At 38.8% G+C, this 15,716-nt stretch overlaps 1 protein-coding gene across 2 annotated transcripts in view; it reads left to right on the plus strand.

Moving 5' to 3' along the window:
- Positions 1-14,098, plus strand: part of LOC108258581 (uncharacterized) — an 83,602-nt gene extending 69,504 nt beyond the window's left edge. For both annotated transcript variants that reach the window (XM_053676060.1, XM_053676061.1), the window contains 15 exons: positions 249-386; positions 504-553; positions 756-888; positions 1,779-1,858; positions 2,128-2,254; positions 5,706-5,896; positions 7,326-7,416; positions 7,591-7,717; positions 7,887-8,068; positions 8,221-8,376; positions 8,638-8,771; positions 10,544-10,677; positions 11,800-11,894; positions 12,188-12,425; positions 13,528-14,098. In XM_053676060.1, coding sequence (XP_053532035.1) covers positions 249-386; positions 504-553; positions 756-888; positions 1,779-1,858; positions 2,128-2,254; positions 5,706-5,896; positions 7,326-7,416; positions 7,591-7,717; positions 7,887-8,068; positions 8,221-8,376; positions 8,638-8,771; positions 10,544-10,677; positions 11,800-11,894; positions 12,188-12,425; positions 13,528-13,619 — 1,968 coding nt within the window. In that variant the 3' untranslated portion in view covers positions 13,620-14,098. The remainder of the gene's footprint in view (positions 1-248; positions 387-503; positions 554-755; positions 889-1,778; positions 1,859-2,127; positions 2,255-5,705; positions 5,897-7,325; positions 7,417-7,590; positions 7,718-7,886; positions 8,069-8,220; positions 8,377-8,637; positions 8,772-10,543; positions 10,678-11,799; positions 11,895-12,187; positions 12,426-13,527) is intronic.
- The last annotated feature ends 1,618 nt before the right edge of the window (positions 14,099-15,716 follow it).

The following is a 15,716-nucleotide window of genomic DNA, read 5'->3' on the forward strand; positions in this document are numbered from 1 at the left end:
GTTTGTAAGCACTGTAATCTCTGCTCTGCTAAAATTTTACACCAGAAGTAGCAGCAGTGAAGCATTTCAGCATTGAGTTTAATCTCCCTCCACCACCAGCCGTGTATATATGTGTGTGTGTGTATATATATATATATATATATATATATATATATATATATATATAGATAGATAGATAGATAGATAGATAGATAGATAGATAGAGATATAACGTAATATACACGTGTATATTTCCATGTTTCTTCCAGGTAATCTCTGCAGACCAGTCCAAAGTGATAGAGAATGTCCCAGATGCATTGGTCATGCATATCCCAGTTATTCTACTGTCATCACTGAGCTCTGTTGAGATTTCACTCATTAATAACAAGAGCTGGAGTCATGAACAGGTAACAAAACACACACACACACACACACACACAATCAAATATTTTAGATAATGCTTGTGGACTCTTGATATGTGTAAAAATGAATAACTGTTCAATTTTTTGTTTGATTTTTACCAGGCTATGATGTTGTTTGGTGCAGTGGCCAATACCAGTGATAATCCAGAAGAGTGAGTTAGAAACCCATTCTTATACATGTTTTTTTTTATTGTATAAATATATACTGCCAGAATAAGTCCACAGTGTGTGAGCAACAACTGTAAGGGTCCAGCTAAGCATTATAATATATTGGCTTATCGCATGCCTTTTTGGTGTTGAAAATTGAGGCATTCAAGTGTGTGTGTGCATGTGTTTGTTGGTTTCTCCCCACAGTCTGTCAGCATCAGTACTGCAGGGATTCTCCTGTAGCTCAGTTCAGTCTCTCCCACAGCAAAAAACCAAAGATCTAGTGAAAGCCTGTAGACCACGTGCAGGCAGAGACAAGGTCCTCCTGAAAGAGGCTCAGGTACATACACTCTGATATTCTTCCAAAATGAGATAATTTCAGTCATGAATTCTAGCAGTTGAACATTTAATACACTTGTTTTATATCAGGTTGTTCAAGATTATTCATGTTTTAAAATGTATAATACTACATTGCTGTTGAATTCTAAAATCCGATCAGGATTAATTTTTTATAAATGCATGGTTATAACGGAGTGTCCGCTGAAAGGCATATTACAGCTCTATATTAATCTGCATGTTCTAATATGTTATTATTTCTATAGTAGCATCACTTTTGTAAGTTGCTAACCCTAAGTCTAACCCTAAATCTGACAAATCGGTCGCCATCTGCCAAATGCCATAAATGTATATAATTACATTATACGTGAGAACAGGAACTAACTTGTTTCACTGACATTCCACAACATTAAATGTAACTATAAATTGATAATATTACAATGTGTTTTTCATTAGTAAAAAAATATTGTAATTGTTGGCAAATTCCCATGGCATACGAGAAATCAAACACTTGGATATATGCTGTTATGGGAAAATCTCCGGGGAGGTAACAGGAACTTTGCATTTTGCATTAACAATAAAATTTGTTTCTTGTAGACAGATTGAAGTCCAGATTGAATATTGCTGGTTAATTTACTAACCAGCTAACACTTTGTTTTTAGCAAATTACATACATTCTCTGTCAGGTTACCTTACTTTAGCCAGCTAGGTTTAACCATGGAAGAACCTCTGAAAAACACAGGCAAATGCTGGTGTAGCATTCAACATGCATCATACATATCAAATGAGATTGTTTGAAGTTATTCATGCCATGAGAGTGGTGTGATAAATTAAAGTAAAGTAAAAAGAATGCTGAATGTAACTGTATACAATTCAAGGTGTTCTCTGTTGTAGCTGACCTGCATTTACAACAACATGAAAGAAGACTCTGTGAACTTCACTGATGTCCCTACTGACATGCTCCTTTACTACAGGTGTGTAAAAAAAAAAAGTTCACACTGTATTTACCCATGTTGGTTGCCATGTTGCATGTTTATGTTTAAAATTGTTTTATATAGGGTCAATCCATCTCAAGTGGTTCAATACAGGTTGCTTGACCATCAAGCATCCAACTTTACTATTATTGAACCACTTGAGATGGACTGACCCTATATTATATGTAATGCTTTTACGTGTGTGTGTGTGTGTGTGTGTGTGTGTGTGTGTGTGTGTGTGTGTGTGTGTGTGTGTGTGTGTAATATAGGTATGACAAAGTGCAGCATGGCAGTTGCAGATCATATTTCACTGCTTTGGGAGGAGCAGATTTCTCTGTTCCATCAAGTATCCTCAACAAAACAGCCACCCTGTTCAACAATGCACGGGACTGCCTGGTAATAAGCACACATACAAACTGTGCAATTACTTATAATGCAAAACGTTTATAAAAAAATATTTCATGCACTGATTATTGGAACTGAAATGCTATAGAAATACCATAGCAGCTTTTGAACTCTCCATAAGTATGAGACCCAGAAGCCCAACTGCTAAGATAAAAGGAATAAAAAATTTCAGAAACGTTGCATACATCTTACGTATTTCTTAAAGCACAAGGCATTTACACTGCATGTCCCTGTCCTTTAATGTAACAAGATGCTAGCTTATGGCCAATACAACATTAGATGTAATTTAATACTTCTAAAAACATTTACTAACATGTAACAGACAACATGTAATACATGTAACTTAATAACATGTAATAACTGTATCAGAGTAATCCTTACAATTCACACATACAACAGACTCATTCACTTAAATCACACAGGATAGCTCGCTAACATACAGTGAGGGAAAAAATTATTTGATCCCCTGCTGATTTTGTACGTTTGCCCACTGACAAAGAAATGATCAGTCTATAATTTTAATGGTAGATTTATTTGAACAGTGAGAGACAGAATAACAACAAGAAAATCCAGAAAAATGCATGTCAAAAATGTTATAAATTGATTTGCATTTTATTGAGGGAAGTAAGTATTTGACCTGCTCTCAATCAGAAAGATTTCTGGCTCTCAGGTGTCTTTTATACAGGTAACAAGCTGAGATTAGGATCACACTCTTAAAGGGAGTGCTCTTAATCTCAGCTTGTTACCTGTATAAAAGACACCTGTCCACAGAAGCAATCAATCAATCAGATTCCAAACTCTCCACCATGGCCAAGACCAAAGAGCTCTCCAAGGATGTCAGGGACAAGATTGCAGACCTACACAAGTCTGGAATGGGCTACAAGACCATTGCCAAGCAGCTTGGTGAGAAGGTGACAACAGTTGGTGCGATTATTCGCAAATGGAAGAAACACAAAAGAACTGTCAATCTTCCTCGACCTGGGGCTCCATGCAAGATCTCACCTCGTGGACTTGCAATGATCATGAGAACAGTGAGGAATCAGCCCAGAACTACACGGGAGGATCTTGTCAATGATCTCAAGGCAGCTGGGACCATAGTCACCAAGAAAACAATTGGTAACACACTACGCCGTGAAGGACTGAAATCCTGCAGCGCCCGCAAGGTCCCCCTACTCAAGAAAGCACATATACATGCCCGTCTGAAGTTTGCCAATGAACATCTGAATGATTCAGAGGACAATTGGGTGAAAGTGTTGTGGTCAGATGACAACAAAATGGAGCTCTTTGGCATCAACTCAACTCGCCGTGTTTGGAGGAGGAGGAATGCTGCCTATGACCCCAAGAACACCATCCCCACCGTCAAACATGGAGGTGGAAACATTATGCTTTGGGGGTGTTTTTCTGCTAAGGGGACAGGACAGCTTCACCGCATCAAAGGGAGGATGGATGGGGTCATGTACCGTCAAATCTTGGGTGAGAACCTCCTTCCCTCAGCCATGGCATTGAAAATGGGTCGTGGATGGGTATTCCAGCATGACAATGACCCAAAACACACGGCCAAGGCAACAAAGGAGTGGCTCAAGAAGAAGCACATTAAGGTCCTGGAGTGGCCTAGCCAGTCTCCAGACCTTAACCCCATAGAAAATCTGTGGAGGGAGCTGAAGGTTCGAGTTGCCAAACGTCAGCCTCGAAACCTTAATGACTTGGAGAAGATCTGCAAAGAGGAGTGGGACAAAATCCCTCCTGAGATGTGTGCAAACCTGGTGGCCAATTACAAGAAACGTCTGACCTCTGTGATTGCCAACAAGGGTTTTGCCACCAAGTACTAAGTCATGTTTTGCAGAGGGGTCAAATACTTATTTCCCTTATTAAAATGCGAATTAATTTATAACATTTTTGATGTGTTTTTCTGGATTTTTTTGTTGTTATTCTGTCTCTCACTGTTCAAATAAATCTACCATTAAAATTATAGACTGATCATTTCTTTGTCAGTGGGCAAACGTACAAAATCAGCAGGGGATCAAATACTTTTTTCCCTCACTGTACACACCTACATACACAATTTTCATAATTCTGCCTCTGTACACCACCACAATGCATTTGAAATGAAGCAATCAAGATGTGACTGAAGTGTTGATTTTCCGATTTAATTCAAGGGGTTTAATTTAAAAAATATTACAGGAACTGTTTGGGAATTACAGACACTTTTTATCCCTCCATTTTCACAGGCTCAAAAGTAATTGGACAATTAACTGATAAGCAGTTTCATGACCAGGTGTGGCCTGTTTTTTCCTTTTTTTATGACAAATTAAGGAGATAAAAGGTCTGGAGTTGATTCAAAGTATTGAATTTGCATTTCGTAGCTGTTCATGGGAACGCTAAATGTTAGCTAAAGAGGTGCCAATGTGAATTTTCATGAATGTAAATACAGACGGTTTACTTCAAGATGCAAACCACTGGTAACACTCAAGAACAGAAAGGCCAAATTAGACTTTGTTAAAAAAAATAATAATAATAAACCTGTAAAAACAGCCTGACCAGTTTTGATGCAAGATTTTGTATCAGAACTTGTACCAGAATGATAGGAAGAGAAGAATATGGAGAAGGAAAGGAAGGGTGCATGTTCCAAAGCATACCACATCATCTGTCAAACATGGTGGAGGAGGTGTTTTGGCATGGGCATTTATGGCTGCCAATGGAACTGGGTCACTGGTGTTTATTGATGATGTGCCTGCTGATACAGGAGCAGGATACATTCTGAAGTGTACAGAGCTTTACTTTCTGCTCAGATTCAGTCAACTGACTGAAATGAACTGAAAAAAAAAACCCTTGTAGGATGGTGCTTCACAGTACAGATGAATAATGACCTAAAAAAATTTCCAGGAACGCAACCCAAGTGCTTCAAAAGGCAAATACATTAAATGTTCTTAAATGTCCATTGATCTCAACCCAGTTGAGCTGCTTTTCTCTTACTGAAGACAAAACTGAAGGCAGAAAGACCCACAAACAAGCAGCAACTAGAGGGAGCTGCAGTAATGGCCTGGCAAAGCATCTCAAGCTAGGAAACTCTGATTTCAGGTAGTCATTGACTGGAAAATAATAAAAGGTATAAAATCCATGTAATAAAAATAATCATAATATTTCTGACTGTTAGTTTGTCCGCATACTTTAGAGCCTGTCAAAATGGAGGGACTCTGCAAAACATAGCTCTAATTCCTAAACAGTAAATGGAATATTTTTGTTAAACCCCTTGAATTAAAGCTGAAAGTCTACATTTCAATCACATTACACATCACATTGATTGCTTCATTTCAAATCTACTGTGGTGATGTACAGATGGAAGAATATTAAAATTGTGTCACTGTCCAAATACTTATAGACCTGACTGTACATCAGAAATCAGCCTCTGTGTGACTTTATTGCATGGTTTATGATGTTGTAGGGTATATCTGGTGTGAGTCTGACCAGGGATCAGGTGGAGGTTCTGGGGAATATGGCCTGCACTCTGGACTCCTCCTACATTGAGAACTCTGACCCTCACATTTTGGAGAAAATGAAGAACTGTGGCGATATTTCTGACTCCCAGATCACTGCTGTACAGTCACTGCTGCTCAGTGGTAACACCACTTATGGGTGAGAGTGAAAGCTTAAAGCAAAATCTGAAAATAGACCAGAGGTACAAAAAACGTTCCGGGCCCAGCTGCACCAGCTGGATATAAGTGTTGTTGGGTTGATTCTAAACAAAAGCTGAGAGGGGTTCATTTAAAACTCATCAGAAATTTGGTTGCACTGGAGATACTTGAGGTATGTGACTAGTATTGTTTAAGGGGATAATAGATTAAAACTTTGTCACAAGAAGTGCTCCATTTCACCTTCACCAGCCAATCAAACATGATACATTATAAACAGTATACAGTGGAGTCCAAAAGTCTGAGACCTCAGACTGTTGTTGAGAAACTGGGATTTTTTAAAAACTGGAAATTTTCAAGCGCAGTCTATATTGGAAGAGATAATCGAGGTTAAAAATAAAACTGGATTTGAATCATGGAACATGAACAGGACACAAAAACAAGACCGCTTAGCAGACTTAACGTATTCACCACAACATTCATTCATTCAGTTAATACTGCGCAAAGTGCACAGCAAAACGAGGGCTTTAAATAACAAACATAATCACACTTGAACATAGACAGCTAGGACCAATAATGACATTACATTACATTACATTTATTCACTTAGCAGATGCTTTTATCCAAAGTGACTTACAAATGAGAAAAGATACAAGCAAAATGACACACCCTCGAACATCAACCAATGCTTAAACAGGAAGAGAACAAAACCAAAACAAAGGCACGTGTCCATAGGAAACAGTTCATTCCGTAATCTCGTGCACGCGTGCGCTTTGCAGCCGCCTGTGCACGTCGACGCCGCAGCACTATCTGCTGGCGAGATCGTGACACTAAGTGAACTTTATCTATTTTTGGCCAACTTTTTTTTTTCTTTGCCCACAAGTATATGTTCCATTACAGAAACTGAATTTTTATGAGTTATACTTGTCCAGTTATCACATACCATGAAAAAATTATTCACAGATTAAATCCTTCTAGCAAAATACTAATATAGGGGTAAATGCTCTTTTTGCTCTGCATAAGGTAGAATTGTTCACTTTGAAGACAATCACTCTCTTCAGTTGGTTTTAATTACAGCAAGCATTACACAATAGCAGGACGGTGCATTTTTTTTTAGCTTTATAACTTAAGGATATGTTTATACTTAGTACAACCATTGTAGTACTTTACTTTGTAGTTAAAACTTAGTACAACAAGTTTTAATAGTTCATACTCAAACTTATTGGACATTTCAAATTAGTTCAAATTAGGCTTTGATGGTATTTACCTTCAGCTGGTGCAAACATCTGCATAACTTTAACTGTGATGAATCTTTTAGTATCATCCGAGCTTTAATTGCATGCCCTATTATAAAGTAATATGTGCATATATAGAGTTGTATTATATTGTGTTAAATATGCATAAAAACTCAGGCATTGTTTGTCATTAAACAGTAATCCTTTAAAGTGGAATGTGCAGACTCTGGAGCAGCTGAGCATCCTGCCTCTCTATTTCAAATCAGACTTCTGGGGACAGATCAGCTCTGTATGTAAAGCTTTACCAAAATAAAGCCTTAATGTACTTTAAAATTCAATAGCTCTTTTTCTTATTTGTTATCTATTTATCTCCAATTTATATGTGTTTATGTAACATTTTATTTAGAATAGACATTCTCCAGTGATTACAATTATTGTGCAATTTCTATTTTTGTGCCTGTAGGATCTAAAAAAGACGTTTCTGAAGAGATTCATGCCATTCCTGAGGAATCAAAAGACCCCAATACAGAAACAGAGGAATTTATTTACAGAATGCAACTCCAAAGTGTCCAAAGTCCGTCGTGCTGCAGGTAACAGTACTTAAAGCAGTAAGACAACCCTAGAAACAATGAAGTGATTTTGTTATTAAAGGTAGCCTTTAATAGCGCAAAAACCAAAAAGACGCAAGGGACAGGTCTAGGATTGCAGAGCATGTTCAGTGTTTGTCAGAGCTGTCTGTGAATTGTTTCTCTTTCTCAGTATGCACCACTGGGACCATCACACCTGTGACAATTGCAGACGCATCATTTCCTGTGGGATATGACTCCACTCAGTTCGATTTGTGTTTGAATATCAGTGTCCTGCAAGACAACCTGGCAGCCATCACTGAGAAAGTGGTGGACACCAGTTTCCAGACCGTCATTCTAAACAAGTTAAACCAGGTCAGCAACACTGACCAATGGACATATAAATGATGTAGGACAGAGGGGAACAGTTATTAGGTTGTATATGATGTTTGAGATGGTAATAAGTGTGTGTGTGTGTGTGTGTGTGTGTGTGTGTGTGTGTGTGTGTGTGTGTGTGTGTGTTGTAGATCTACCCATCAGGCCTTAATGATAGTGTGCTACAGCTACTGGGCCCCACATCTCGTGTGGCAACTATTGATGACATCAGAAAGTGGAACATTGCCATAATTGACACACTGTCCTCCTTGATGAACTCAGATAATGGAAACTGGGCACCAGAGATGGTAATAAAAAAAAAATGATGGTGTGTGTGTGTGAGAGAGAGAGAGAGAGAGAGAGAGAGAGAGAGAGAGAGAGAGAGAGAGAGAGAGAAAGAGAAAGAGTGTGAGGGAACTATGATTTACATCTGGTACAGTAGATCGCATCAGATAATGAATTCTAACTGTGGATTTCTTGTTAAATAGAGCTAGTGACATTAAGAAACTAACATGTCAGTACTGCTATGGATGTATTTGTTAAAAGAGGTATTTGTGTGTGTTTTGTAGAGTAAAGCAGTGATTACAAGGTATCTGAGCGTAGGTAATCACACTCTGGGCACTACTGAAATAAATGCAGTTGGTTCCAGCATCTGTTCTTTGGATGTCAATGTACTGGAAAATATCACTGCTGAGAGCTTGAAGTAAGTACACATGTATATGCAGTCATACACAAATATAGACACAACAAAAGAGTTGAAGTTCGACCGGGTGGCAAGGGTCTCGGCCATCGGCAGTTACAGCTGGGGGGTTGGAGCCGTCACTCGCATCGGAGTCGCATGCTCGGATATACTTCTCTTTCTTCTGCGAGGGGAATATTGCCCTTTTATACATTCCACTCGCTTGCTGGATGGTGGAATTCTTCCGCGCGGTGCACCATTCACGAGCCGTGGGTGTGTCGGCGGCCCCGCCCCGCCGCCACGTGCTCTCTGGCTGTCCAAAACATTTGATGGCGCTGAAGCGGAGCTGTCTCTTCCACGCCACAGCGGCAGTCGCGGGAGGAGCGATCTTTGTTTCCTGTGCGCCGGCCTGTCGCCACAACACACACACACATGCACAAAAAGAAATACACATAGTTCAGATCAGCTCTCCCTTTCCGATTCGTGGTGTAACCTAAAACATAAACAAGCCACACATAAGTAAATTTGCTCTGATCACACACAAGTGAGAAATATCACATGTGCCAGTTCAACCTGCCTACTCTCCAATATCTGCTGATGCTCAACCACACACCCACTGTACCACATACCCCCTGGCAAAAAGCCCACTCACACAGTTCCATCTACTGGAGCAGATGTGGTGCTCCCTTTTTAGTGAGGTCAGTCAGTGGGCTGGTGATGTGGAAAAATTAGGTACATACCTATGATAATAGCCATCCACAAGAACTGCCTCACCCCCTTTTTGGTCTTGGGTCTTGGTCAGGCTGCGGTTGCCGCTGTCTTATCAATTTCGGGATGCACCTGCCCATGGCCCAGATACCGTACTTCCACCCATCCAATCACACACTTTGGATTTTTTTGTGAGTTCTGCCTATCACAAGGATCTGAGGACCACTCTCAGATGTTGTAAATGCTGCTGCTAATCATTACTATAAATGATGGTCATCTAAATAAGCAGCAACACTTGCACTGTGTGGGCAGAGTATTCTGCCCATGGGACAGCAAAACCACACAAACCAAACCCAAATGGAGTGGAAAAGGTGGAATCTGCCAATACTCCTTGGTTAAATCTGTTGTTCAATAAAAGTGAGCTGTGCCTAACCAATCGAACAATTCATGACATCAATGCAAGGCATTGGGTATGCATCAAATTTAGACACTGCATTGACTTTTCTAAAGAGTATGCCAAAAATCAATTGACACAAGAACTGCATGTGAGTCTAACAGCACTGCAGCCAGAAGCTTGACTAAAGCAAACAATAACCTATTCTTTTGAAAAAGGCACTCTTTATAAGAAAACAGTATTGGAAAGATATCACTTATGCTGCTTTATTTTACCTGGCCATGCATATAATACCGAAATTTAAGAAACTTAAAAAAAAAAAAAAAGCTGATCCTCATCATGACTCACATTTTTATTTTAGAAATAATTCATTACATTCTAAAACAGTTTACATTTTGTTGGGATGTGGAATGTATTCAAATTGTGTGAAAAGGTACCTTGTTCTAAGTAGTCTCTGATATATTTTCTGTGAGGTTATGTTTTCTTGTAGAGCTACATTTTCATCAATAGGGAAATTAGTTTGGTTGCTCTGTTCAGGAATCTTGCACCATAGTCCTGAAAACTAACATGAAAATAATGGTGATCATATCATGAATCGTCATATGATATTGCTGCCAGTTCACCACCTCTATGTACTCAGTCTTGAAAAAAATGGTATTGATGCATTTCTAAGTACTTTTTTCCCACTCTGCAGGAATGCAAACACTCTGGATCTGTCCTCATGTTCCATTCAACAGAAATCTGCTCTGTACATCATCAGCAACTCCTCATTCAGTGGACAACGCAGTACTGCAAGAATATATTACCAGCTCATCAGCCCTTACCTGGGTAAAAACTTCAACACACAAAGCCAAACACCATGATTAAATACTCATTCACTTAACAAAAATAAAACACTCAACATGTATGCATATGTACAGACAACTTGTGAATTTGCCTAGAGCAGTAAAGCCATAACATTTTACAAAGTAACCATGCCTTATGTTGCATTGCCATCTGTGGCAGGGATTCCGAGGGATCAAAACTGGCAATGCTCTCTGGGTGGGAGGGGCATACTCAGAAAGGCAAGCTGTCTTCTCTATCAACCAGAGCAATCCCAGTCACTCTTGGGCATCTCTGAGACTGTCACGAACCTCGAATCAGCACGGAAGCAGGAGCGGGTGGCAGGTGCAGAGCGTGGTATCGGGAAGTACAAGAAACGTCGTCGTAAGACAGGCAAAGGTCAAGCGATCGGAAGAACAACACAAACGGGGTCAGGCAGAGAGCGTAGTCGAAACCAGAACCAAGGGTCGAGGATGACACGAAGACAAACTAAGTAGAACGTCTTGGTATCGCAGAGAAACAAGTTGACTGAGCATATACTTCGCATAGATTCTGGGTGAATGACTTCCCTAAGTACTAGCGGTGAGAGTGCGTGTGATTGGTGCCAGGTGTATCTGATCAGAACTCCGGGGATGGTGAGCGCATGCGTGCATGAGAAGTGAGTGTTGCATCTTGGGAATTTGAGTTGTGATCTGACTGAGCTGTGACAGAGACATTATGTATGTGGAAAAGGGACTGATCTCTCTTCTGAGTGTGTTCCACAACCATGGGATGCAGTATGAGCAGCAGGTTGAAAAGATGCTATTGCCTGGCTTCATGTGTCTTGGAGCAAGCATGTGCAAAACTTCACCCTACCCTATATCTGTCATGTTGAAAGGAAGAGCTGGCTAATTAGTGGATGGGTATTGGTAAAATTGGGAGGCAATGGGGTCAAAAATAAAAAATAAATAAAATAAATTTAGTGAAAGAATGTTCTTGCTGATGCTCAATCAAAAATCATAAAGACAAGCTCTAATCTATTTTTATATTACTCAAACTTACCAACTTAATATAACTTTGTGTGTGTGTGTGTGTGTGTGTGTGTGTGTGTGTGTGTGTGTGTGTGTGTGTGTATGTGTGTGTGTGTAGGTGGGGCACCTGTGCAAGATATACAATCTCTTTCTACCAAGAATGTCAGCATGGACATCACCACCTTCATGAATCTAAACCCTGCTGTTATCATGGTATGAAATATCATTACAGCTATTTCAGTAGATATGACCACAGAGGTGCTGCCTTTTTACTGCAAAGTTTAGCTTAATAGCTGAGGTTTGTTTTTTATTTGGTGCAAAAATGTAATTAGTAAGAAAAAATAAAAAGATATTTGATCGGAAGGTTGTGAGTTCAAATTGAGCAAAGACCTCAACTGCTCATTTGTATAAATGAGATCAGTGTTAGAAGCTCTGGATAAGGGCATCTGAAAATGATATAAACATAAATGTGAAATGTAAATGTGATGTTTTTGTGTGTATCTCAGGCCTTAAATGTAAGCACAGTGCAAGGTCTGCTTCAGATGAATTTGCCTGATCTGAAACTGTTTGAGAACTCCTCAGTGGTTCAGTCCTGGGTGGCTCAGCAGTACCAATCTGAGTTGAACACCCTGAACATTGGCCTGACTGGGGGCAAAATCCCCCTTGTGACAACTCAATCAACATTCACTACTGTCACCACCAGCCAGACAAACCAAACGACTTCTGCCAATACCACAGCTCAGGGTAAGAACATTGTTTACCGAATAGAACACTGCTACAGTAAGCCATAGTTTACCCTATCACCAGCGTAGTGTTCAGTTCCACATTTATTGAATATTTTTATATAAACAGTATATGATTTCATTAATAATTCTGTTTATTGTATCATTATGATCCACATTATTCAGTTATTTAGAGCTAGGTACTAATAAACTATTACCAAATGGGACTGTCAGAACAATACTCATGCTCAAATGTTACTCCTGGAAACTTGTAACTTTGATATGACGGCCAAAGAGCTATCAGCTAAAGTTTAGTTAAAATACCAGCACCAGATGCCTAAAGTTAGCAACTGTCACATAGTAGATGTACATGATGCATATTCCATCCTAGAACATAAAAAATAAATAGTATAGTAAGCCTTTAAGCAAAAGAAGAGTTGTTTTGGTTTCAGAATTTACAGATGAACTTTACAGCATCAGCAGTGTTACAGTCACTACACCAGTCTGTGGTGATGAAACAGGAGCTCAGATTGTGGATGAAGCTGTCAGTCTATTTTCAGTGTCCCTTTTCTCAATTATGGTCATGAACTGAGCAAAAGAATATGATTGTGGAATATGGAAGTGAGGTTCCAGCAGGGCTGGACTTACTCACTGTCATAGGGTGAGAGGCTCAAGAACTCAGGAGAGCCTCAGAGTCACAGCTTCACTGAATTGAAGGGAGCCAGTTGAAGTTGTTCAGGCACCTTAAAAGAACACCCTAATTGGCTCTCGATAGAGCTATATCAGGCACGTCCCACTGGATTGAGACCCAGGGGCAGACCCAGAATCTGCTGGAGAAATTATGCGTCACAGTTGAGTTGCAAATATCTGGGGAGAGGCTGGAATCTGTGGCTGGGGATGACCTTCTCATCGTGTTGCCATCCACACCAGGAAAAGTAGAAGGATAATGAATAAATGAATTAGTCAAAGTTAAATGATACCTAGTCCTAGTGTAATGACATACAAGCAGATGTTAAACAAATGTTATCTAACGCTTTTATCTAATTTGTGTTTGTGTGTGTGTGTGTGTATGTGTGTGTGTGTGTGTGTGTGTGTGTGTGTGTGTGTGTGTGTGTGTGTTTCAGCATCGGGTGCACCTATGTTTCATGCTGGAACATGGTTCGTCCTTCTGTGTGTAGGACTCCTGACTATCACACACACTCTTCACAGAACATAACTTCAGCTTTTATCTATTATCACAAATTTTTATAATCATATCAAATTGCCGTTATTCACCATGTATCTGTTGTTTCAGTACTGGCAGTGGAATATATTAATATATTTTCACATATTTAAATTATTATTATTATAGAGTTTATTACCAACATTCTTGTAATACAATTTCTGTAGATGGTTGATTATGATGTTTCTCTATGTTTGAGCATATTTGGTCTATTATTTTGAATACAAATGTTGGGGTATAATTAATCTCATTTTTAGTCACTTTTAAAATCTTTAAATAATTAATCTATTGGTAATAGTCTTTATTTCTTTCAATACAGTGTCAATATATGTATATATGTTGTAATCAATGCATAGTAAAATTATTTTCAACTTCAAAATCACAATTAGCCTTTATTCTATTTGTGAATATGATTATAGTTTATTTTCTAAAATATGTTACAATATTCTGTGTCATTATTAGGTCTAGTAAAGTTTGTTCTTTATACCAAACTAAATTTGCAGTTTATAATTTTATTTCTTTTATGTCTTTTATGTTAATTCACTCACTTGCTCAGTTTAGTGAAAGTTATCTAGCTAATGCTGTTGAAAAATCTATCTTGGGTGCTTCAGAGTGTTCTTCTGGGCATGATGATTTGATTGCTTTATTTTACACATTTTGCTCTAATATTTTAGATTCTATTGCTCCTTTCAAGCTGAAACAACCAAAGCACAAGTCTTATTACTGGCTGGACATCAATACTCGTTCTCTCAGACAGGCTTGTCGTAAAGCCGAGCAGAGATGGAAGCATGATCGTTTAACTGTGTCCTTTCAGATTTTTAAAGATTTTAAGTTTCAGAATGCAGCAAAGTCAGCTTGGTCTAGGTATTTCTCTGATTTAATCCCTACATACTGTCATAGACCTAAGAGTTTATTCACCAACATAAATTAAATTATTAGTCCGAATTGCCAATTCCATGGGGAATCCTCAGCTGAACTTTGTGAGAGATTGTTTAATGTTTTTTTTCCTGCGATACTGGAAGTAATAACCATCCGTTCTTCCTTTACTTCACAGTTCTCAGACCTGTCCTTGATTTCGCTGGCTATACTGGTTTCCTTTTTTCTATTTCAAAATGTTTCTCTAAAGGAACTGTGTGATCTGGTTAACCAGATGAAAATAATGTTCAGGTCACTTGATGTTGTTCCTTCTGAGATTATAAAAGCAACTTTTTCTGAAATTGGCCCCAGTATCCAGGTGTTGATAAATTCATCTTTGGATGCTGGGGTGGTCCCAAATTGTTTTAAGAATGCTATTGTTCAACTTTTGCTTAAGAAACATGGTTTGGATGAAGGCTGCTTTAATAAATATCGGCCTGTCTCTAAGCTATCGTTTCTGTCAAAGCTGTTAGAGAAAGTAGTGTCACAATTTATCCTGTTTTTAAATTCAGCTAAGCTATTGGAACCTTTAGAATCTGGTTTCATTGCTTAGCATAGCATGGTATCTGCTTTGTTAAAAGTGTCAAATGACATTTTAATGGCAGTATATGCTGGAAAAAATACTGTGTTTATGTTACTAGATCTTACAGCTGCCTTTGATACTGTAGACCATAACACACTTCTTTGGCGCTTAGAGCATCTGTTTGGTATCAAAGGAACCACCCTACAATGGTTCAGCTCAAATCAAAAGGACAGGTCCTTTTCGGTAGTGTTGGGTAATTTCTCCTCATCTTTCACTCCTATTATTAGTGGTGTACCTCAGGGCTCCATTCTGGGCCCCCTTCTTTTTAACTTATATATGCGTCCATTAGGGATATTAATAGGGCACACAATGTCTCTTCTCATTTATATGCTGATGATACCCAGTTGTACATACCATTGTAAGCTGGTGACTCCATTCAGCCATTGTTGGACTGTCTGGACAACATTAAAAAATGGTTAACAAATAATTTCCTCCAACTTGAAGACAAAACCGAAATAAATGTTTTTGGTCCCCTGAGATTTCACTCATAACCATTTCCCCTCAATTTCTTCCCCAGTGAATAACCTTGGTATCATTCTGGACTCAGAATTATGCTTAACCAAGAAAATAAATTCAGTCATTAAGAATAGTTT

The sequence above is a fragment of the Ictalurus punctatus genome, chromosome 26 (assembly GCF_001660625.3).
Source record: "Ictalurus punctatus breed USDA103 chromosome 26, Coco_2.0, whole genome shotgun sequence".
In the NCBI taxonomy this organism is placed as follows: Eukaryota; Metazoa; Chordata; class Actinopteri; order Siluriformes; family Ictaluridae; genus Ictalurus; species Ictalurus punctatus.